The sequence below is a fragment of the Podarcis tiliguerta genome (genome assembly GCF_965153285.1).
Source record: "Podarcis tiliguerta genome assembly, chromosome: 4".
Taxonomy (NCBI): domain Eukaryota; kingdom Metazoa; phylum Chordata; class Lepidosauria; order Squamata; family Lacertidae; genus Podarcis; species Podarcis tiliguerta.
Genome location: NC_139537.1, coordinates 49,463,296 through 49,488,656, shown reverse-complemented (window position 1 = coordinate 49,488,656; position 25,361 = coordinate 49,463,296). Strand labels below are relative to the sequence as shown.

General features: G+C 40.2%; 1 protein-coding gene across 7 annotated transcripts in view; it reads left to right on the top strand.

The window, feature by feature from the left end:
• Positions 1-25,361, top strand: part of GRIK1 (glutamate ionotropic receptor kainate type subunit 1) — a 157,213-nt gene that overhangs the window by 68,990 nt on the left and 62,862 nt on the right. For all 7 annotated transcript variants that reach the window (XM_083438600.1, XM_083438603.1, XM_083438599.1 and 4 more), the window contains exons 2-4: positions 15,747-15,914; positions 19,454-19,711; positions 22,992-23,173. In XM_083438600.1, the coding sequence (XP_083294726.1) occupies positions 15,747-15,914; positions 19,454-19,711; positions 22,992-23,173 (608 nt within the window). The remainder of the gene's footprint in view (positions 1-15,746; positions 15,915-19,453; positions 19,712-22,991; positions 23,174-25,361) is intronic.

Genomic DNA, 25,361 nt, shown 5'->3' with positions numbered 1-25,361 from the left:
TGACTTAAAAAAAACCAACAACCATTAAGTTAAGTTACCTGTAAAATATGCTATCCAGTTGGAAGCAGGATTTAACAAAGTAATAGCCGAGAAAGGAGGTTTAGCATAAATTTCGCAAATGAATCAATTTGTTTCTCTATCACACTAAAATATCTCACAGTAGTCACTGGGTCCTAACACTCATGCTTCTGGTGGCATTCACATTATTTTCAGTTCCTGATTATTTTAATTGCAACCTTCTTTCTTTCCCCAGATTTGCTGACCATTAGCTCTACATCTTGACCATTAAAAGATATTTAATCTAACATACAACAACATGAGTTGCCCACCGAAGGCTATTTAAAGTTCTGACAAAATATAAAGTAAAAGTAAAATGCAGATGGTGGGGAGGAAAGAGAAGAATGAAATACATTGCAGCCACTTTATTGTGGGGGTTCTCTGTTCTCATCAGCTGCACAGCTCTTAGAAGTACAGATGGGCTAATCAGTCCGTTTCTGGTTCACGTCGCTTTCATGTGTGTTCACTCGGAAGTCTGTTCCATCCCATTTCCACATTAATCTTTTTTTATTTATTAAAAAAAATCTGCTTGCAAAATTGTAATTAAAAACACATTTCCATTTGTTAGTTAGTTTGTTTTAAATATTTAAATACTTCTTTTCCCGGAACACGTGATGGTGAAAAGCAATATGATCATAAAAATACAGTCCGATAGTATAACATTGCATATAGTAAATATAATTCAACCAAGATAAAACCATTCCCAAAGTCGCATCAATAAAATAACAAAACAGCCTATCCAACCCAGCCACCTCTCGCACGAGGTGAGAGAAACAGGTGGGTTTTTTATATCTTCACATCTTAAAGGTTAGGGATCGCTGCTGAGAAGGCCCTGTCCTTAGTATCCACTAGTTTAATTGATCTTAAAAGTGGGCCAGTCTTAAAACATGGGCAGGTTCATATGGATGCAGGCAAGTAACCTGGCTGCAAACCATTTAGGGCTTTAAAGGTCTAAACCAGCATTTAAAATGAGTCTGGAAATCCACTAGCAACAAGTGTAACACTTTAGTTAGGGTATACCAGCTGGTGTACCAATCTAAGGCTGCAAACCCCTATCCCCACTTAGCTTCAGAATAAACCCTGTTGAATGCATGTTCTGAGTAGACATGGGAAGATTGAAGCCCAAACTGGTAAAAGGCACAACTTCTGGCGTTCTATTAAAATGCACATAAAAACAAATAAGACTTTGTTATATTATTTTTTAAAAAAGCAGAGAACTGCATTAGATCATTCAGGAAGTAATTGAAATGCCTGAATAGGGCTATGATCTTATTTAAAATAATAATACCTATCTTATTTCACACAGGAAGTATTTTTCAGTAGCTGGCAAGGAAGTGTAGGCTTTTGGAAAAAACATTTCCCCCATAAAAAAGATTAAAAAACAACTTTCATAAAGCAATGCTGCCATTTTAACTAGCAAAGCTTGCTCTCTTGAGTTAGGAGTGGGTGCAGACAATGCAGTATCTTGGAATTTTAGTATTCACTAATGATGGCATGAATAGAGCATTTCTCAATTCAAACAGCTCTTGGTGGACTGAGAAGCAGTAATGTTCCAGATTGATAATTGCCAAGAAAGTTTCAAAACCCAGACCCCTTACTTTTAATGTCTATACGGCAGCCAAGAGACATCATTTAGAACACAGTCTTGTAAAGAAATTAAAAATGAGTGCAGTTCCACATGTATGTGCTGATGGAAAGTTTCCTATCGGAGTGCATCATGGGTAAAAATAGAAGGAATGCTACTACCGCCCATACAGCTGCAGTTTTCTCAAAGGGGGTGATAAAGTGTAGAACAAGCCTCTTCAGTGTAAAATGCTTAGATAGTTCTTGTTTCATGCACCCATTAGTGATTTAGACTTGAACAGCCACATGACAGAAGACTGAAGAGAGTTGTAAAAGCACTGATCTGGCAGGAAGGGTCTACTGATTTAAGCCAAAAGCCTCAGGAGAGCCTTAAGAGGTCTTTGGATCCTAGCCAAGAGAACATCGCACAACGTCAGGCAAAGGTAGCTTCTTCCCTCTGTCAAATGCTGAAGTTTTGTTATACCAAAATGGAAAGTGTTTGGTGCTAACATTATCTGCAACCTGACCTTGTTGCTGGCCTGAAAATCACAAGAAACTGTTTCAGCTTAAAAGCTCAGTATGGAAATATTTTTGTCTATAGCAGCATCACACATACTGTCATTTCTTCTTCGTCTTCCCATGAATGGCTGTGTCTGCTTGTCACATAGCGACAGACTCGGTCAAGTGTAAATGGTCCCTTATGCAAAAGCATCAGAGAACAGTTCTGCTTGGATGGCAACAACCGCCTGAACATATTCCAACACAATTCACCATAGTGTCCTTTTATCAGATGCTCTCAATGCGCTTTATAGCTTTTAATCTTTGCTTGGTCCTAACCAAGCGATATTTAATCTGTGCCTTACATCTTCTACATATCTGTATCATACAATGACAACCACAGTAATTGTGTACCAACTGAGCATGGTCAAAGATACTGATTTGTTCATGAAATGAACATATTTGCTTTCTATAGACAGATCAAAAGGTTATGTTTGAAACATTTTCAAACTGCTTCCTCCAGCTATGGCATTTACCATAAAAAAAAATAGGCAGGAATGATTTACTTAGGGAGCAATCCCAATCCCTAGTGGTGGGTGGGGCAGCACTGCCTCCCTGCTAGCCTCCTAGCTGACCTTGGGATTCCCTTCCAATTCTACAATTCTATGATCATGCCACTGGTTAGGGAACAGTAAGCTACTGCTGATGATCCTCCTGCCAACAAGCCAGGAGAAAGGATGCTGGCAACATTTGATATAAAACTCAGTGCATCTTCCAAGGAAACCAATCCTCTGGCCCCTCAGCTACAAGTCTGGACCTGGCATGGTGCAAATAAGGGGGAAAGCTTTGGATAGAACAGAGAATCTGCTGCCCCGTGCTCCCCAGGCCCTCATTAGAATGGCTCTGCATATCTCACCCAAGTCCACTTAGCAATTGGATGCCTCTTAGCTATCCTCAGAGGAGAAGGAAAACATGTACTCATTTTGTATTGGTGCTAAAGAATGATGTGCTACTAGGTGGCTGTGCTGAAGAAGCAAATAACTAATACCTACTTCTCCCAACCTCCTCTCTTGTTGCTTGATATATTTTATGGATGACCAGTTAGTAAATAGGTTATTTATCTGATGTGATAACATTTCATTAGATCTCAGAATAAACTAATCTTCTTAGTTAGTGCTATTCCCACTTCTCTCTCTCTCTCTCTCTCTCTCTCTCACTCACTCACACACACACACACACACACACACAGAGGGGGGGTATCTAGAAGGTGGCGTGTACATTTTCAGTGGTATTCGCACACTTTTGGAATCCTGCCTTCTTCAAAGGAGCACTGTCTGGGCTCCTCTCTTGTGGTCTTTCTCTAAATACTTCTTATTATGCTAAGTCTTTTGACTGCTCTTATTGCCACCATCCTATATATTGTTTCCAAAGGAAACACGAACCCTGGGTAGGTGCCTGGAATCTTGCACTGCGTGGAGATTGGTATGGCATGTAATGTTTTTAATCTGATGTTCCTTTTATTACGTTTGTTCAATACAATAAAAATATTAAATATTGAAAAGTTTTCATTGTAAGCCACCTTGTGAAAGTATGTCATGAAAGTCAGGGTAGAAAAATATTACATTTAAACAAATGAATCTGTATATTAATTGGAAGATATTAAGCAGTGCAGACATCATGGTTCTTAATGTTCAATCCTAGATCCAACTGTATTGCATTTTTTTTCTCCCTCTCCCCCCTGCATGAAGTAGAAAAGAGCACACATATTTCCCTCCTAATCTCAAAGCTGTTCCAAAGATCTAGGTAGATCACTCCCTGGAGTTGAGAAGAAAGGGAGCTTATTATTTCATTGATCAATGAAATGCCATTGCAGTTAACAGAATTAGTTCAGAAGAAAAAGGTAGCAGGAAGGGAACAAATCAGATATAACTCAAAAGACACTGTATTCTTATTTCTCTTTCTTTCTCTTTTATTTTGATTCCAAAAATCAAATTGTTCTTTTAAAGCTGTGCTATATGAAAAGGCTGTGATCTCAGCTAATCCATGCTTTTCCAGGATAAGCTCAGATTTCTGCAGCTACAGTAAAAACCTTATGTTTGTAAGCGCCTTATAGATAACTAATGGGCACTCGAGCAATGTAACTTTTGATGAGGAAGACATAATGTTTATTCTTTGTACAGATAGCCCATATAACAAGGAAGAGGACTGGGTGGGGGGCAAGATCAAACCATTACATGTCTGAGTTCAAAAATATGCACTGAATGCACGAAAGGTGAAGATTTTTTCTTGAGAATCTCTTTACTTCCCATCCCAAGGTGGTGAGCTATATTATGATGATTACCAGTATATTTTATTTATTATTTTGTGGAACACTTTCTGCATTATAGCTTGCAACATGTGATTAACAAAGATGTGAGGCAAAAGTGATCATCTGACATATTGATCTCTATAATTTCATTTGATTAAAATAACATTTTTGTTATTTCACACTGCTCAGGGTTTGCATCTATCTGTGTGCTCCTTCTCTTGACTGTGGATAATTATCAAAAATATGAAGGTAAAGGTAAAGGGACTCCTGACCGTTAGGTCCAGTTGCGGACAACTCTGGGGTTGCGGCGCTCATCTCGCTATATTGGCCGAGGGAGCCAGTGTACAGCTTCCAGGTCATGTGGCCAGCAGGACTAAGCCGCTTTCTTGCACATAGACCAACACTACTGAAGGAAGTTACTGTCAAGGTTGCTCTATTTAGATTCAGTCTCTAATCATCTGCAGCATGATATGGGCATGTTTATAATGTCAAAGCAAATTTGTAGGATCCTTGCTGAGGGTATTGCGGGAAATCAAAATTTTGATGTGACATAGTTGTGAAGGGAATTTCACACATTACTAGGCTTTGGGTGCCCTTTGACAGTGTAAACAAGATTATGAAAGTGTCAAAACACTCTCTTCTTCTCTTGCTCCTCTGTTTCTCACTCACATAATTTCTCTGATAAAGATGGTCAAAAATATATATATATTGTTTTCTGAAGGAAGCCCAGAAAAGGGCTCCATAGAGGATTTATTCTGTCCAGAAAAGGTATCAGTTCCATCATTTCAAAGCTTCCTTCCTGTAAAGGAGCTCAGGTTGTGTCTGTATGTGTATAATTTTCCCCATTTGCCTCCTGGACTTCAAGGCAGTAGTGGTGACAAACTCAGGGTTGTCATAGGAGAGGCTTTTTTTGCCAGGAGGGAGAAGTCAGAGGAAGAGGAAAGGCTGGCAAGAGAATATAAGACTCTCAGTTGCTCTTGGACTCTTGCTGGGATAACTGATTCTACTGCGCTTCTTGGCTCAGCTTCCTTCAATGTTCTCTTGCTCAGCTCCTGCCTCATCACTAGATGCTGGTCAGACAATACAATGAATACATACATGTCAGTTAACCACTACATTTCATACCCCTGCTTCACTGGTTATTCTGATACTTTGCCAGCACATAACTGGTGTTCATAGGCACACAAAAATGTTTTTGCTTTGCAAGCAATCTTTTAACATGTTGCAGCCACGTGCCCACTGTCCAAAACTAAGTAAATCAGGTCAGTTGTTCTTTTAAAAAAGGGATTCATTACTGAGAAACTCGGGAGCATGAATTATGTCAATAGAGCCATAGGGAAATACTTTCAGGCTTGAACGCCTAATTGAAAAAGACTCTGTTGGGAACCAGGAACCTCCATATAATAAACACAAAATTTGTTTTATCTATCCTGCCTATCTACATGCATATTTATACATTTTATTTCATATTTGTTATTAAGAAAGTTGCACTCAGAGCAGCTCACAAAAGATAACTTTATATTTATGGCAAATCAGAAGGACTAATTGATTGACTAACCATATAAACCCCCTCACTTGTTGTCAAGACACACAGGATGACTGCCCTCCTCCCCACAGACAACCATATAGTTAGCTAGCCTGTGAAGCATCCCTCCAGGAATACAGTCATCCACCCAGAGCATCTCCATATGAGGTAGCAATGTGGGTATCCACACTAAAAGTGTGAGATGAGTTTTAATGGGTAGGAGAGGATATATTAATTGGGTAGGAGAGGATATACTAATTGCAATTTATCCCTCCAGGCACCCACATGTGTGGGTTGAACAGTTTGAAACAAAATTAAAAGCATAGGAATGTTTTGAGCAATCTCAACTATGAAGTAAACTGGCTGCCCTCTTCTTACCCTGCTTAAAAAAGAATCGGACAACAATTTGTAAAGTAAGTTTAGAAGTAAGATTTACGTCTTGGTTCACAGCAGTGGCAGCAGTCAAAACTGCAGTGGTACCTTGGGTTAAGAACTTAATTCATTCTGGAGGACTGTTCCTAACCTGAAGCACCACTTTAGCTAATGGGGCCTCCCGCTGCTGCTGCGCCGCCGCGCGATTTCTGTTCTCATCCTGAAGCAAAGTTCTTAACCTGAGTTACTATTTCTGGGTTAGCGGAGTCTGTAACCTGAAGCGTATGTAACCCGAGGTACCACTGTATGTAGGCATAATATTGTGCCTAAAACTGGAGCAAGTGAAGGCATGTCTGCATCCAATGCTGGTCAAAGGAAGAGAGAGAGGGAGTGGGGAGGGAACAGGAAGTTACATCTGTGATACAGGAAGCATGATTCCTTGACGCCTTCTCTGCTGCCACTGATTTGAACACCCAAATCCATATTTTTAATTGATGTAGCCTAATTTGTTAGAAAGGTTTGCATATAGAACATCCTGTCTTAGCTCACCTTCAAGACTTTCTCAGCTCTGTGATTCTGCTTCCCCAGGAGTTATGGCAGGAACACATAAGGTTGAAATATTAATTTGATCATGGGGTTAATGTTAATATGCTGTGACAATGTCTCCGGCTGTAATGTCCAAAGGTATTTCTGTACCTATGCAATTAATCTGACTGAAGTGCAAATGGTTGCCGGAAATATCTAATAACCTTCCAGCCTCATTCTCATCTAAGAGTGTGAGAATATGATGATTATAATATCTATGTGTGAGTTCTTTACATGTCCTTAATTAATTCATAACTGCACAAACAGAACTTTACTATACATAATTGTATAATAATTCCAAATAAAAAGTCAGTAATATTAGCTCAGAGAAAAGTCTACCCATACTTTGTCCCATAAGGCATTTAAAAGTGAATTCCCTTCTGGTCTTCATTCTAGCCACTGCATTTTATTTACTTTATTTATAGCTACTTTTCGTTCATACTTATTTCGTGTTTCTAAAAGTGCACTGTATTTAAAGATACACTGTTAAATAAGTGGGTATTTCACAATTATGCTTTAGTTATTTATGAAAATAATGAAATAACTCTCTTGTCCTGGTTTGAATCTGTGTTGAAATGAAAACAGTGGTGTGGTACATAGTTTCCAATGGAAGCAAAAAGATGCCATTAAACCTGGGGTTGGAAATCTGTGCGCCTCCAGATTTTTCTGGACTACAAATCCCATCAGCACCAGCCAGCATAACCAATGGTCAGGAATGATGGGAGCTGTAATCTAGCAACACCCAGAAGGCCATAGGTTCCCAGTCCCTGCTTTAAACCACCAGCCCCAGCTAGCTTGTACAATGGCCAGGAATGGTGAAAATGGCAGTCTAGCAATATCTAAAGGGTCGCACATTACCCACCTCTAATACAGCCCACTATTGTCTACACTGACTTGCAACAGCCTTCAAAAGCACCAGGCAAAAGTTTTTTGCAGCCTTGCTAACTTTTAACTGGAGTTCATTTATGTTAGGTATAGAACTGAGAGCACTTACATGCAAAGTATAACACATTTGGTAAAATATCAGATCAGTTATTGTCTTTGTCTCAAAAACTGTTGCTACTTGGTATATGCATTTATGTTCTCTAGTGTGACTTATTTACTAGACACTTACTGTAGACAGATCAAGGTCAGAGCATACACAAGATGTATGACATGACTACATTTTGAAATAACGATTTTAGTAACTACATCTTAGTCCAGTCACCTGAAACATCCATCAGATGTTAGTTCATTCTTTAATACTTTTACGCATGTGCATTCAGATGTCAACAGTAGTAAGGAAGGATTCAGAGAAAGAGGACAATGGAGCTTATCTTATGCTAAAAATTCAAATGTATTATTATTCCTTATTCTGTATATCTGCTCATTCACCCTCCCATTTGTCCCATGAATCCTAGGCATGGCTCCAAGAGGTTTGTCTTTTATCTTGCCTCTTTCTCCGAGAAAACCTGCTGTTTATTGCTGAAACAAAACAAATGTCAATTGGGTTTTTGGCAGATTGACGTTTGTTCTGATTCAGCAATAAACAGCAGGTTTTGACAGGGAAAATGGTGGGACTAAAGAAAAATGTTTTGGACCCATACCTAGAAATCATGGGACAAACGGAAGAAGTCATGGGACAAATGGAAGTGTAGATTAGCCCTCTGTCATACTTCCCTCTAAACTAAATGCCTCAACCATTTGAGCCTTCCTTGTAAGGGAAAATGCCCCCAAACCTTCATCATTCTGGCTGCTCTTTTCTGTACTTTTGAGCTCTACACTATTCTTTTTGAGCTGGGTAACCAGAATTGCATACAGCATACGGCACTCAAAATGGATTCATAATCATGCCCATGTAGAATCAGGGCAGAATTGGAGGAAGATTTGGGAATATATCCATAGCATAGCACACGTCACTCCAAAGTGCTCATTTGCCGTAGTATGTGTGGGAATGAGTTTAGCTCAGTATTAGAATGCATTCTTTAGATGCAGAAGACCCCAGTGGCAACCCTTGGCATCTCCAGGTAAAAAGATCAGGTAACAGTTATGCAAAAGTTTCTCGGCCTGACATCCTGCGCAAGATGGACAACTAGTCTGCACTGGTATGAAGCAGCTTTCTACACTTCTATTGTGCCATTTAAAACAGAGGCAAGGAATCTGTGGCCCTTCAGATGTTGTTGGACTCCATCAATACCAGCCATCGTGGCCATTGGTTGATGGTAGTTTTAGTCCAGCAGCATGTAAAGGTTCCCTTCCCCTGCTTAAAGGATTAAATATCACATTCTTCCCATGAATTTATGAGAGTTTTGGGAAAAGTAAAGGATATGCTAGTGTCTTTAATCCCACAGGAATGCTCTAGCCAATCCATTTTGAAATAATCATTTGATTGCTTCAGGACGGAGTTCTTGGCACGTTTACAACAAAGTATGCATCATTCAGTTCAGTGAGACTCTTAAGTAAACATACGTAGGATGTGGCTGTTAATCTGAATGTTCCAGGCCTTTATTAGGCTGCAAAGCCTGTAATAGAATGGACCTGTAATTTTACATCAAACAAATGAATTGGGAAATTATAGGCTTTACCTTTAAAGACCTTCCACTCAGATCTTCGTATGTATACTTACTATAAACTGCACATTTGTCCAAAGATCAACACTGACTTCCATGCGCAGACTTTCCTAGCATTTTTAATGATTTATTTCATTATCTTTTTTATATTGAGTTTCTTCCTTGTAGCTCTTTCCAGGCAGTTAATTTCTAAGATACACTAATTATGTTTACCTATATACAGCATCTGACATTTTATGGGTTCTCCATCAAGGCTGCCACTTTAATCTTCCATTTCACCGTCAGTCTAGAGATTATGATTCACAAGCTTGTGAGGTATTGAGTAAATATTGAAACAGATGAATAATTTGTTACTTGCATATATGTCATGATTCCTTCTACAGGAAAGCTCATAAAGTGTATTCAGTGTTTTATTTTCAAAGACGAGCCACTGGAGAACTAATAATCTCATAAATAGTTTGCACATTTAGATCATGCGGTGGGAGGTGGGTGGAAAATCAATGCCAAAGCAAAAGCAGCAGAATCAGGGAAGTGATTTAACTTTATGGTGTTAAAGGGACTAAATATTGGCATGAACAAAGATGGCACAAGCTGAGCGTAAGTAATGACTGATCTTACAGCTGAGGAACTTTCCAATCTTTAGTCTGGAGGCTTCCTTTAGTTTCATTGAATAACGAGGCTGTGTACATCCAGCAAATTAAAGTGGATCTCATGTACCCTGTATGTACACGTTCTTTTTGTGTCCAGACAATGTTGATCCATGGATAATGTGGTAATGGGGGGGGGGGGGAGATACAATGTACACCCCACGTTACCCACCTGTGGAACTACTGAAGGGCATCATGTGGATGTGTTTTTTTAAAAACACATGTAGGCCTGTTCTCATGTAGCCACCCTCCAGACCTTTTGTGGAGGAGACACACGAAGAAGGGCCTGCATGATGATTGCAGGATTTGGGTAAGATGGCGGCGCGTGTAGATGCTGCGGCTGGTTGCTCCTCAGCTCAGAATTTGGCTTTTTTGTCTTGCCAAAATAGACTTGTTTATAGTCGGCAGGACATGTTATCTATTCGACTACGGAGTGAGTGCTGCACAAATTGCGAGTGTCTCCGCATCTGCAAGGGAGATTTTTTGACTTCAAAGACCTGGGGATCAAAGAGACACAGGAGAGACCGCAAACAGAAGAGAGGCTGTAGAGGAGGAAGGCGATTAAGGCAATTAAGGCTGAAGACACAACATTATAACTTACCGCTTCCCAGCATTTTCTATGCGAATGTGAGATCTTTGGTGAATAAGCTGGAGGAGTGGAAATTGTGGATAGCAACGGAGAAAACTGTGAGTGAATGCTGTCTTCTGCTGCTTACAGAAACTTGGCTGACACCAATTATTCCTGACTCAGCCATAGAACTAACAGGCTATACAGTGTTCCGCCATGATAGAACAGAGGACTCTGGTAAAAGAAGGGGGGGAGGTTTGTGTGCATACGTGAATAACAGCTGGTGCACAAACCACGCCGTGATAGCTAGCTATTGCTCTCCAACTGTGGAATTTATGACACTTAAATGCAGACCTATATATATCCCCCGAGAATTTACAGCAGTACTGATAACTATAGTATACATTGCACCTGATGCGAACATCAATGAGGCAATGGGTCTTCTGCATGATGCCATTAGCAGGCAACAAGGCAAGTACCCCGAGGCTGCATTTCTTGTATGCGGAGATTTCAACCAGGCAGATTTGAAAGTGGTCCTACCTAAATTCTATCAACACATAAAGTGTGCAACCAGGGGAGAAAAGACTCTGGACAGGCTGTATACAAATGTCAAACAGGCCTATAAGGCCGAACCATTGGCACATTTAGGCCAATCTGATCATGTGTCCCTGCTCCTGACTCCTGAATATATCCCATTGAGGAAACAGACTCCAGCTATAAAGAGGGACATTACAATATGGCCAGCTGAAGCATCCCAACAACTACAAGACTGTTTTCATGACACCGATTGGGAGGTATTCGCCCAACAGGATGTAGAGACTCACATTGAGCAAGTGTTGGACTATATTAGGTTCTGCACTGACAATGTAACACGGAGGCGCCGGATAAAGATCTACCCAAACAGGAAGCCCTGGATGACAAGGGAGGTCCAGGGGTTGCTAAAGGCAAGAAATACTGCCTTCAGAAGTGGAAATAAGTCGCTGTACAGCTCAGCTAGAGCCGATCTAAAGAGAGGTATCCGTGTAGCAAAGGAGGCATATAGACAGCGGCTGGAGAATCATCTACAAAGTAACAACACCAGGCAGGTGTGGCAAGGTGTACAAGAATTAACAGGGTATAAATCCAAGGACTCCCTGGCAGACGGGGGAGGGGCATCCCTCGCTGAGGATTTGAATGCCTTTTTTGCCCGTTTTGAAGTAACATCTGCAGCAACACCTGCTGAGGCTTTACCAACACCACCACCACTCCCTGTGAAGGCTTTGCCATCATCACCACCATTACCATCATCAGTACAAAGGAATGTAGTAGTCTCTGTGGAAAAAGAAGAGATGAGGAAGGTGTTGAAGGGAATCAACCCAAGGAAGGCCACAGGGCCAGATGGGGTAGCTGGAAGGGTATTGAGAGACTGTGCAGATCAACTAGCAGGAGTTTTCACTGGGATTTTAAATCAATCCCTAGCCCAGGCTATTGTTCCATCCTGCCTAAAGTCCTCTATTATCGTTCCAATAGCAAAAAACCTAACCCGGAAGATCTGAACGATTTTCGTCCAGTAGCACTCACACCTATAATCATGAAGTGCTTTGAAAAGCTGGTACGAAATTATGTCATTGCCTGCCTACCAGAGGGACTGGACACATTCCAATTTGCTTATAAAACAAAAAGATCGACAGAGGACGCTGTGGCGATTGCCCTCCATGCTGTCCTTGCACATTTGGAGCAGCGGGGGGGTTATGCCAGACTGCTTTTTTTAGATTTTAGCTCGGCATTTAATACCATTCTACCACAACGTCTGATGTCTAAACTGGAAGATCTGGGGCTTCCGTTATCACTTTGTGGGTGGATATTGGACTTTTTGTCAGACCGCCCCCAGAGGGTTCGGTTGGGCCCTCATACCTCTAATATGCTTAAGACTAACATAGGAACACCACAGGGATGCGTGCTCAGTCTGCTCCTTTATATTCTTTACATGTACGATTGTGTCGCTACTCACCCTAGTAATAGGGTTGTCAAATTTGCAGATGACACAACCGTGATTGGGCTCATCTCTGAAAGGGAGGGTGAAATGGATTATAGAGATGAGGTGGAGCGGCTGACAGAGTGGTGCAGAGCTAACAACTTGCTCATAAATACAAGGAAGACAAAGGAACTTGTGGTGGACTTTAGGAGACAGAAGAGCAATGTCCAGCCACTTTTGATTGATGGGGTCTGTGTGGAGAGGGTAACAACGTTCAGATTTTTGGGCATTGAGTTACAAGAGGATCTGTCCTGGAGTGTCAACACAAGGGGGCTTGTGAAGAAGGCGCAGCAGAGACTGTATTTTTTGAGAATACTAAGGAAAAACAATCTTCCGCAGAAACTGCTGCTTGCCTTCTATCACTGTGCCATTGAGAGCGTGCTTACTTATGGCTTATGTGTGTGGTACGGAAGCTGTACTACCCAGGACAGGATGGGGTTGCACAGGGTTGTGAAGGCAGCAGAGAGCATTGTTGGCTGCCCACTCTCCACCTTAGAGCGGATTTACGCCACAAGGTGCCATAGGAAGGCACTGGACATAGTAAAAGATCCATCGCATCCTGGTCACTGTCTCTTCGAGCTCTTGCCGTCGGGACGGAGATACAGGACGATGAAGACAAGAACAAGCCGTCTTAAGAACAGCTTCTTCTCCAGAGCGATCTCGGCCCTGAATGGGAAGCCCGGACTTTGAAAGTCATCAAATCTCCTTTGCTGTATTTTACTATATTTTTTAATTGGTGTTTTATATATTTTACTATATTTTCTTAATTAGTGTTTTTATGGAGCAGCCAAGTAATTTCGTTGTCCCCGAAGGGGGCAATGACAATAAAGATATTATTATTACTATTATATGGAGAGAGGCAATCCTCAAGTTTTTGGGTTTGGAGGAGTATCAGATGATTGGAAAGTCACCAGGTCTTCATATCTTTTCCCAGCACACACCCCTTTTGGTCCTACCACGTCAGAGTTCAACACTAGTAGGGTAACAGCCACAGAGGTGGTTGTACAAGTCAGAGATGGGAGGGAAAATGACACTTGAACTCCCTTTCCAAAGTTGGAGCTCTCTTTCCCTGTCCTCAGATTGGGAGATCCAATGCACCCTTTGACCGTTGGTGTGCCCTCCTAAAGAATTTGGGATTGCAGGAGTAATAAACTATACTGAATTAGAAACCTGGAGTTGATTAAGGAGCCTTATTTGATTGCAATCTCAACCATGCTAGGCTGCTGTGTCTCAAGGGTAACTGATTACTAGAAAGGAAAAGATGCAGGCCTGGCTCTTTCCTTTCCGTGTGTCCAGGGTATCTAAGAGGATATCTACTGTCTTGTTCATAAATTACATGGAATGTCTCTTGGGCAGTCCTATATCACAAGCAAGGCGGTGACCCTTTCTGTAACACCAGTATTTATTATCAAGCTTGTGCAGGAAAATAACTGGCTGAACTGCAAGAAGTTTGCATTTATAGGAAAAGCGGGATTCTGCAACCCCAAAAGGTGGATGCCAACTCAGTGAGTGAGGGGACGGTGACAAATAGTAGCAAGGAAAGTTATTTGGTTCGTGTTCAAACTGACAAAGGAACTGTCAGATGTTTCTTGATGGCTGGAGGGAACTTATAGATATAAATCTTCCAGAGATTACAGGAGTCCTGATAAGAGAAAAATATGACGGACAGTGCTGACTGACATTAATTTCAGCATGTAGCTCAGTAGTTGGCAGTATAATCCAAACGAAGTACTATTGGGGAATGCTAAGTAGAGTGAACCAAGGGACCAGTAGACTGGTTGGTAATGCCATTATTCATTATCTAAAAGAATTATGGGATAAAGAATTGTGAGGCAGCTGTAATATAGAGAGATACATAATAAAATTGTTTAAGATGTGATCATCTATAAAATTACATGTTATTTAAATGGTAAACCTAATGTTACTTGCTTAAAAAGTGTATGACATTTCAATCTTATTTTCTTCTAAGAACTATTAACATTGTGACTGCTGAGTTAAAATGTAAAGCAGGTTGTAATTCTACTGTGTATTTCCATTTCCTGATTGTCAGATAATGACTATGCTACTCTATACCGGCGACATATAAAAAGCAAAAGAGCCCTTGCAGCACATTAGCAGATTATATTTTGTTGACTGGGAAATATTAAGCAATATGTGAATTGTGAATTTCACATGGGGAAATAAGTGACTGCAAAATTCAAAGTATTCTCTAGTGGATAGCAGTAAATGAGTAAATTATACATGCAAATCAAGAGCTGCAGTTAGATGTGGCTGCTTAAAGAACTTGCTTCAAAATATGCTGTTTATTATGCATTTCTCAAGCCCCACATTTCCACAGAATTTGGCCATGAGATTGATATAATCTAAGGGGCATTATCTACAGTACATGTTCAAATACAGCTGGGGCATGAGAGATATTTATTGAAGTAATGACAGGTGCCACTTAAATTGGACCTCAAATTTTAAAAATATGTGTTATGTTATTGTATTCTATACACTTACAATCTTTATGTTGTGATTTACTCCTTCATGCTGTTATCTCAATAAAGGCTGAAAGATAGAGGCCTGGTTCAGACATCACGCTTACCATAGGCAGAAGGCCACTCACTATCTTTGTTGCCCTTCTCTGGACACATGTAATCTGAACCTGAAAAACTGGTTCATCTAAACTCTGGTTTGTTGTTCCAACCATGATTTATGAAGTTGGCTTATTTCAACAAACCATAACTACCCTGTGGTTGATTGAAATCAAAATTTACTTCTTCATTTATTTCAAACAATTTATATACCATTTTATTGGTTTTTTAAAAAACCTCAAACCGGTTTACCTTCTCATTATCCTCTTGTATTGACCAACTGATGGTCAAGCCATCAGTTGAATGCCAATATACCAAGGTGCTACAAGAAATAAAATTGCTCTCTCCACCAATTTTTTTCTTTATTCCTTGTTCTGAAATGGACATTCCTTATTTTCATTTAGATTGGTGTTGTATGTAATGACATGCTAAGACAAGCTAAAACATGACTAAAGCTTATTTTTTTGTCTCTTTATTTTCACAGGCGGGATATTTGAAACTGTGGAAAATGAACCTGTCAACGTGGAAGAGTTAGCTTTCAAGTTTGCAGTCACCAACATTAACAGAAACAGAACACTGATGCCTAATACCACATTAACCTATGACATCCAGAGAATAAACCTTTTTGATAGTTTTGAAGCTTCAAGACGAGGTAACTTTCTAAGTGACTCTCAAATGTTGTGCCCACATTGCCTCTAAAAATTTCTGTCTTTCCTTGTAGTCAGTTTATTGCAGCTAAATTTAGGTAATAAATATCAAATAGGTTGGGGTTTTTTCAGTATAATCTGTGACAACACACCCAGGCCAGCATATTTCTTCAACCACAGTCTAGGCCTTTACTGCATAATTATCTGAAACAATCTAATTCTTTGTTTTGTAGAAGATTTGAAATGGCTGTAATTGCTTGCGATATTGAAATATCTAGAGAGCTATGCTGAGCTGATCTTCTTTGCTAATATTTAGCTCTGTGATAGTAATAGTATGCGACAGAAAATCAAACTGCTTATAAATGAGCAGCCTTTCTACAGTATGGGACATGTAGTATTTCAGTATTTAATCTTTAAGCATTTGTAAAGGGTTGTGTGTATTGATGTGCACCACAGAGATACTATCAATATTTTGAGAGAGCAGACCGGTTACTATCCTTGCATTTGTTTTGCCCGTGTCTCTGAGTGTGAATTTTTGTAAAATATTTTTAATTTAGCCCTGACCATATAGGAGTATCGACAAAATGCCCCTGGACCACAGTCTACTTGAATCACAAAAGTCTACTTCAATCAAGTCAGCTTGTAATGGTATAACCTTGAAAACAGAAAGCTTTTCTAAACAATAACCTTTTAAATTAAAAATTGATAGAGGAAAGCCCCACAGAATGTTAAAATGGAACATTCGTATCTGCATTTTTGAGCATTTATATATTTACTGAAAACTTATCCTACTCTTCTGAATAAAAATTCTTCCAGGTAACATGCATGGTAAAAAAGGAATACATCAATGGTAACAGAATAAATAGTTGTCTGCTCCACTGAAACATCCAAGGAACAATTAAAATAAAAAGTTATTTAAAACATGGTTAAGAAAATAGAAGTAAAAGATCCCTTAGCTGAATAAAATTTCCTGCCTAAAAGCTACCTTAATCAGGTTTATGAAAATATTACCGGAAATCACTGTTGGATTTCAAGGTTGTAATTAGTTTATGTGGGTAGCAGCAGCATGGTAGACGGTTTCATAAACTTATTTGCTAGTAAACCTATTTGATTCTAAGAAACTGAAGTCCGTTATGGTAGTGAATACATTTGCAGAGTGCATTCTGAATCCTTTCTTAGTAATTCATGACTCTGATGCCACATGTGGTTCCATCAGAAAATGTACAGGTCTTTATTTCAAAGGACCATGAGATAAATTACCATTTATATGATATATGTCAAGAAGGCCTCTAAGAGGTGAATGACTAGTTGTGCCTAAGAAAAATCAACAGTCCCAAGTGGGCTTTTTGATGAGGCAAGACTTCTGGTCTGCATGTAGATTAGATGGTGTCAGACATGCCTTGTTTCTTCAGAGAAAGATAAATGGATTAAATGCTTGCTTGTCTGGCATCCTGAGGAACAATTTAATAAATTGCTTAAAAAATTCTAATCCCTGTGGAATAAAGTATGAATACTTCATGATCAAACAGTCGTATCCCACATCCCTTATTACCTTGTCTCTCCTCTTCCACCTGCCTTTACCTTCTCTAAATTTAGTGAACTCTTCTTGTGGAGACCTCACTTTTGCAAATTATATTGTGGAAGGTAGCATATGTAAACCGAGGCCACTAAACAAATAATAACAACAACTATAATAAAAGTTTGAAACATAACATAATGGGGCTAAGCTCATACCATCAATTTCTCTGACAACTTCTCCATAGTAGATGATAATCAACCCTGTTTGCTTTCACCTCTTAGTTAGATTCTCATTGTTGGCTAGTTGCCTGAGGTGATAAAATCCATATTACTACATTGGCAAGCTGAGAATATGGGTTGACTTGATGCAAGTAGATGAAGGACGTATCCAGGTTGAAATGCAGTCATCGTTTGCTGCCATTCAAGTCACTTCAGGTAGCTTTATACAGATGTGATAGTTGTGATTAGAGTTGCAGTTGAGTGCATGGTAACACACACATGCACACAGTCTTTTACTAGATGCTACATAGGACATTTTTCTGTCTCAGACAAAACCGCAAATGGAGCTACCCCAGGCAGAGTCAAGATGTGTAGTCCCAAAGGCTGACCAAGTTATTATGGTACCTGATGAAGAAAATCCCCAAAGTACCTCTCCTTTGGCTAAGCATACAACAATAAAGCATGACATCCCAACTGCCTCTTCCAATTTCTAATGGCAAGGTTGGCCGTGCAAAGTTCTTCACTGTTTGACTGTAGAACTGTTCAGAACATCTGCTTTGGTCCCAGTTTCAAAGCCAGAACAGGCTCATAGCTTTCAGAAAAGGACACTTTTGGGATGCTTTCATCTTCATTGGTCAGATGGCTCTTAAGTGCTTCTTCTGACTACCTTTAAAATAAAGCAATGAGCAAACTGCACCTTTCTGCCCACATGTAGCCCTCAGTCTAATTTAATGTGACTCTCAGCCTAATTTAATAAGCAATTTGCAAGTGATCCATTCAGGCCTCTTGCAAGTGTGGTCTGTCCCTTCTGCAGCAGCAGAAGCAGAGGAATAGAGAATTTGAGAGAAAATGGGTGATGGGCCCACTTTGGCTCTGACTGCACACCGCTTCCTTAGATGCTCAGTGGTAGAGTATTCATCAGCAATACCTTTAAGTGTCTTAATGCAATCCAGTGGTCACCAAACTTTTTACAAAGAGGGTCAGATTTGATGAAGTGAAGGGCTGTGAGGGCCAACCAAAGTTTTGACTTTTTTTAGGATTGAAGTTGTTGAGGTTTTTACCCCAGGAGGTAAACTGCCACAGGGACCGGGTCTTTCTTATGAAATAATTTGCATTTTATCAGGGACTCGAACAAGCTCAGCATGTAAAATGTTATTTTGATTTCACTTTACTAGAATTCTCACTTTAAAAAAATGATTCAATGCATGATAAATATTAGTGTAATGTGCAAATCTCTAGTTCCATCTTTGCTTTCCTCAAAGGTCCACATAAAATGAGTACATCTCACAACATAAAGTGTCACCATGAATAATAGTACCCTTTATCCTCTATGAGTGTTTGCCTTGAAATTAACAAACTATAACACCCTTGGATAGCAATTTGTCAGGTAGCTTGGAAATCCTTGCTGTGCCTATTGCAATGAAATGTATCTATGGTCACTGTGCCATGCATCATAACTCATAAGAGTTTCATTGGGTGAATACATTACTAGAACAGCTCAGGGCTCCTGAATGTCTCACAATCGTGACTGAGGAATTTGAAGTCAGCCCTATTTAAAAGTAATGAAGTGAAACCCTTGCATTATTTTTATTTGAAGTTCTTGGGGTTTTGTAATAGGCTGTATCCCATCTGTGTAGTTGAAAACAATGATGGTATAAAGTTCTGATGAGCTGGCCCTTACTCCTCCCCCCCCCCCATTTTGAACTCATTTCCCCCCAAATGCAGCAATTACACCAATTCAGTTAGACAAAAGAGTAAAATGGTCCTACAGCATAACTGGTTTTTTCATTATCCCTCTCTCATACAGCATGTGATCAGCTTGCTCTTGGGGTAGCTGCCCTCTTTGGACCATCTCACAGCTCATCAGTCAGTGCGGTACAATCTATCTGCAATGCACTTGAAGTTCCACATATACAGACCCGATGGAAACATCCTACGGTGGATAACAAAGATTCCTTTTATATCAACCTCTACCCAGACTATGCAGCCATCAGCAGAGCAGTATTGGATTTGGTGCTATATTACAACTGGAAGATAATAACTGTAGTATACGAAGACAGTACAGGTAGGCATCACAACACTGTTGTTTATTATTGTTTATCAACTTTATATCACACCCTTTCTCCTGAAGAAGTTTATGAGCTTCCACAACCCTATGCCAACCCTTTCCCTATTTGAGTACCACTATCAAGAGCTAAGAGAAGAGAGTGAAAAGGAGACCGAAAGAGAATGTATATATTTTCTCTACTTTTCCTTTGTGGAATATTTTCTTGCCACTGCATGTGAATGCAAGTATATATATAGATGGGCACGTGTTTTCTGAACATCAATTGTGGATCAGACATTTTCCTTAATCAATTCCATTTCCTTAAAACTCACCGGTAGCTATTATGCGGACTTTTGCTGCCACAGGACAGTATATGACAAAGGGATCATTTTGAGCCAAAGAGTTCTTATCAGTAAACGGAAATTACACCTGAAATTATTGTGCCTGAAGCCCCATTTTTCTCTGTTAATGTAACTTGTGTCACAGTGGCTGAACCGGGTTCTTTACTGCTTAATACAGCTGAGCTGTGGATTTACAGCCAGCTTCCCTCTGCTAGCTCATCAACTGTATAAAAAGTCCTTTCAGGAAGCCTGTGAACCTGAATGTTGCAGTTTGAGGCCTCCCTTTTAGCAGCCAAACTATGCTTTGTATTGTGCTACTACAATTTCCACTTGAATAATCATAATGGTTCATATTCTGTATCGGTTTGTGGATGCTTAAAAACTGAAAGGAGAGAATCAGTCTACCAAGAAAAAAAGTCAATTTTCCTCATGCAATGCGAGGCCTTGAGCTAAAGCCAATAGCTCGCAGCATAGCAATCACCACTTCACATCAGAGGAAATAGGGTGATACTTTATGCTGCTTTATACTTCAGCTTGCATTCTATTAGTGCACTTCTAATGCCAGAGATGCTAAGTAGGTTTGCACAGGAAGTAAATCAAATGTGCTGGCAGGCTGATGATTCATTTTCAAAATTACCATTTGTCAAAAGGGCTTTTAGGCGATTCCGGCTTTAATTCAATATCTTTTTCTAAACAGCCCCATTATCCTTTGGCTTCATTGGAGAACATCATAAGGGTGTGTTTATGTGTATGAATGAGTAAACAAATTTTGTACATAACTGGACAGAGGGTGCAATATGCTAAAGAAACTCTTGAATGTCTTTTTTTAAAGCAGAGGATTATTTACCTATTGACCTCAACAGACAGCAACCTAGTGAATTTTAAACATTTTAGCCTGATCCTCCACCCATATTTGGATATAAACAGATTTGGAATATATTTGTAAGCACCCTTTCTAGGAAGTAAGTCTGAATCAAGTTGGGCTTACTTTTGAATAATATAGGATTGTGCAATACACCTGACTCAAGTCAATGGAATCCAGCATCCTGCACCCCCACCCCGTTGACTTCTGCATTACAGGACAGTGACTGTTTTTGTCAACCATGGCCAAATTATTCAACTCAGGACAGGTTGAAAGATAGCTCTATTTTCAAGAGAGGTGAAGGCTTAGAAAACTGGCAGGTGTGTTCTGTCTGCTGACCTTCAGGGCTCTGGATAGTGATACCCTAGGCATCCCTTTTCTATTCAGTTCTACACTTATTGCTACTTGTTGGTTAAAGATATGCAAATAAAGGGAGAATTTCCAGGTTTGGGGAAAGTACTCTTAGTGAGAGAGAGAACGCCAGCAGAGATTTAAAATCACAAAATATGCAGCAAAGCAAATGTAGGTTGTTAGACCTTTAAAATATCCTCTTCTAAGTTGCTTCCTAAATTACCCTCTTCCCTTAGCATAGAAAGAGACCACACATTTGTTAAGTTAAAAAAAGGTTTATTTACAAACTCTTCAAAGGTTAGATTCATGTGCTTTCCCATAAAGCAGTTAGAAAACACAAGCAATAAAAAGTAGGTTATAAAAGGTGGCTGTTTCTAAATTATTTGTATAGAAACATAAAGGAGACTTGCTTAAGCTAAGCTAGAGCAACCATCTTAGAACTCCTTACTGGTAAGGGTCACATGGTGGAATGGGAAGGGCAAAGGCTAGATAACCCTTATTCCCAAGTTGAGAAGAGTGACCTAACTAAGCCTGGCAGGACAGCTTACTCTATGGTCTTAATCCCTTCATGCATTAATTACAGCATGTTGGTTATATATGACTGATTATTCCACACTACTCAGTATCCATTTGTTTCAATGGGTTTTCTAGAATGGATATTTTTGCAACCACTTCTGTTTCTATGCCCTCTTGTTTCTCCCTTAGGCCCAGCTAGCAACAGCCACTGCACTCCTACACCAGCTACTCTAGTTTTGGACACATGGCTAACTTTGTGGGGGAGGGGGGTTGCCTCTCCCAATTCCTCCTGGTTCCATTTTTGTCTGAGTCTTGAAGTTGGCCACCATGGTCACATGTCTCCCATCAGAACAATGCTTTAAATGGCTTTTTGAAGTTTGTCCGCCTTCTCTGGAGTGTCCAGTAACTCCAGCAAACACAGCTGGGCTGATAAACTACATGGAGCAAAGAGAATCGTTTTATAGCCCTCCAACAATGTGACAGAGAAGTTTAAAGCTGGGAAAGACAAGAAGTTAAAATCAAACCACTCCACCATTTCACAATGCTGACTCAAGGAAACAGAAAACAGACAGAGAACACAACCCTCCCCAGGTTGACCATTTGACCATTTGACCATTTATGGAGGGGAGGGGGCAAATTAAATGTTGGCTGAAATATCAGACCAGCATTCATCTCAACACCTTGCTAAACTGGACCTGTCTTTGGATTCCTGACTGGTTCTCTTACCACATAGAAGTTGACCACAAAATCCTTGCATAGTGCCAAGAGTCACAGCAATCCACTTACACTAAACATGTGATCCACAAAACAGAAGGGCAGGCCTTTCATTGCACTTTCTTTAATGCAAATTAAATGCTAGGTTTTCAGAGTGTGACTTGTTTAATATTAAAGGATATTATGATCTGAGGCTCAGAGAAAGAGGCCCTGTGCTCTTTTGGGAGGAGGGCGTGGTATAATTTTAATAAGTAAACAATTATGTGCCAATAAGTTTCTAAATAGATTTTCAGGGTGTGTGTTTTTCCTGGGTGAAGGTGCCCATAAAGCAAAAAGAAACTCCTTAAGCTTCACCAGTGAAAGATCTGATAAATGATATGCTAACACATTAAGCTTTTATATGGAGTAAATTTGAAATATATTGCGGAATGGTGAAATTAAATGTTGAGTCTAAATGACAGTGAAGATTCATTGCACAGAGCAGCTATTTGAATGATTGGGTGTCATTTTCCAGGTCTAATTCGCCTGCAAGAACTCATCAAAGCCCCTTCTAGATACAACATTAAAATCAAAATCCGGCAGTTGCCCTCTGGGAATAAAGATGCCCGGCCTTTACTCAAGGAGATGAAGAAGGGCAAAGAGTTCTATGTGATATTTGATTGCTCACATGAAACAGCAGCAGAAATCCTTAAACAGGTAAGAAGGAAGAAAATGCCCATTTGTTTCTATCAAAGTTATCATGCCATCTGCTTTTCAGCTTCTGGGAAGCAATAAAACCGCATTCAGGTGGATTAGATTTTGACTCATTATCACTGTGTTGAGCAGCTATTTTTCAACAGTGGGATTCTCTTTGAGCCCCTTTTGGACAAGCAAAACCTGTGTGAACATCTCTCAAAAGCCGATTTAAAGGCTATGAACATGTGGAAGATTTCAAAGGTTACCTACCCTGTGCCTGGAGAGGCTCTTGCAGCTTTTAATGATGTCCTGTACGTGCGTAGCAGTCAGAACCAGCAGCTGAGGGTAAGCTCTCTAAACTGAGAGTTTCCTTAGCTCTCCCATATGGTTGTTCTGGGTTAGGATCCCAACCAAGAAAATCAGGCTGTAAAGCTCTTTAACGCCTGATCTGCTATTGTGCTGAGATACATCCTGCAGGAATAGCATGCATGGTAGGCTGAAGTGCAAATGTGTATACCTGACTATGTGTATGTGAATGTAATTATGTTGCAGCCACCAGAGGTTAGGAGCAGGAACTTCCCTCCTAAAATTTATAAGCCCAGCACAGTGCACTTGTTGGTGCACTGTTGATGGGCATTGCCAATCATCCCCCCCCCCCAATATTTTATTCAAGTTGGCACCCCTGCCCACCAGGATCCTGTGATGTGATTATTCGAGGAAGAATGAATGAATGATTGGGCCTTCTATGAGTAGAATGCCCACAATTCCTGCTCAAATTAAGATTAGCATAGCCTACATATGTGTGAATTGATGCCTTTGAATTATGGTACTGGAGGAGACTCTTGAGAGTCCCATGGACTGCAAGAAGATCCAACCTATCCATTCTTAAGGAAATCAGCCCTGAGTGCTCACTGAAGGACAGATCCTAAAGCTGAGGCTCCAATACTTTGGCCACCTCATGAGACAAGAAGACTCCCAGGAAAAGACCCCGATGTTGGGAGAGATGGAGGGCACAAGGAGAAGGGGACGACAGAGGACGAGATGGTTGGAGTGCTCTCGAAGCTACTAACATGAGCTTGACCAAACTGCGGGAGGCAGTGGAAGACAGGAGTGCCTGGCGTGCTCTGGTCCATGGGGTCACGAAAAGTCGGACACGAGTAAATAACCACACATACATGTGAGGCCTTGGATTGGCATTTCATGCCCAAACACATCTCTTTGTCTGCTGCCTGTGTGCATGCACACCACTTGTTCATGCATAGGCTCTATACACAGTTATGAGCTCTTCAAAGAGCTGGAGTATATTAGAGGCAGACTTTTGCAAAAGAATTGAGATAGAAACCCCATATCTGGATAGACATCCGAATATTGGAATTTTACACAATTGTGGAATGCAGATAATTAGATGTTTCTTGTACATTAAAACTGTAAAAAGTTTTCTAATAAATTATTCCCATTGTGTTCAACAGGGCTTACCTCTTTGAAATTTGTGTAGGATTGCAGCATTACAGTTTCACATAAGTATATTCTTTCAACAAAGCCTGGTCCTCTATTCTTTCTTCAAGGGTGTCTTTTTATCACGACATGAAAATTCTTCTCCCTGTCACATATAATAATTTATTATTTCTACCGCAGCCACTCTGGGTAGCTTTCAACAGAATATTAAAAACAGAATAAAACTTCAAACATTAAAAACTTCCTTAAGCAGGGCTGCCTTCAGATGTCTTCTAAAAGTCAGATAGTTGTTTATTTCCTTGACATCTGATGGGAGGGTGTTCCACAGGGTGGGTGCCACTACTGAGAAGGCCCACAGAGGTAATATCTTCCTTTCATCAATTCACAGTGAGACTTCTGATGTATCTTTGAGACTACCTTTCTTCTGCCTCAAAAGTTGTGGGAGATAGCCTTCATAAAGGGTAGAGTCACGAGCACTATTAGCATTGAGAACTTCTCAATCCGGCCTGCAGACAGTCCAGGAATCAGCGTGTTTTTACATGAGTAGAATGTGTCCTTTTATTTAAAATGCATCTCTGGATAATTTGTGGGGCATAGGAATTCGTTCATTATTTTTTTCTTCAAAATATAGTCCGGCCCACCACATGGTCTGAGGGATGGTAGACCGGCCCACGGCTGGAAAAGGTTGCTGATCCCCATTTAGCATCACCTGAGCTCAGCAAATCCCATTTCCACCTTAAACCCATCCACTTCT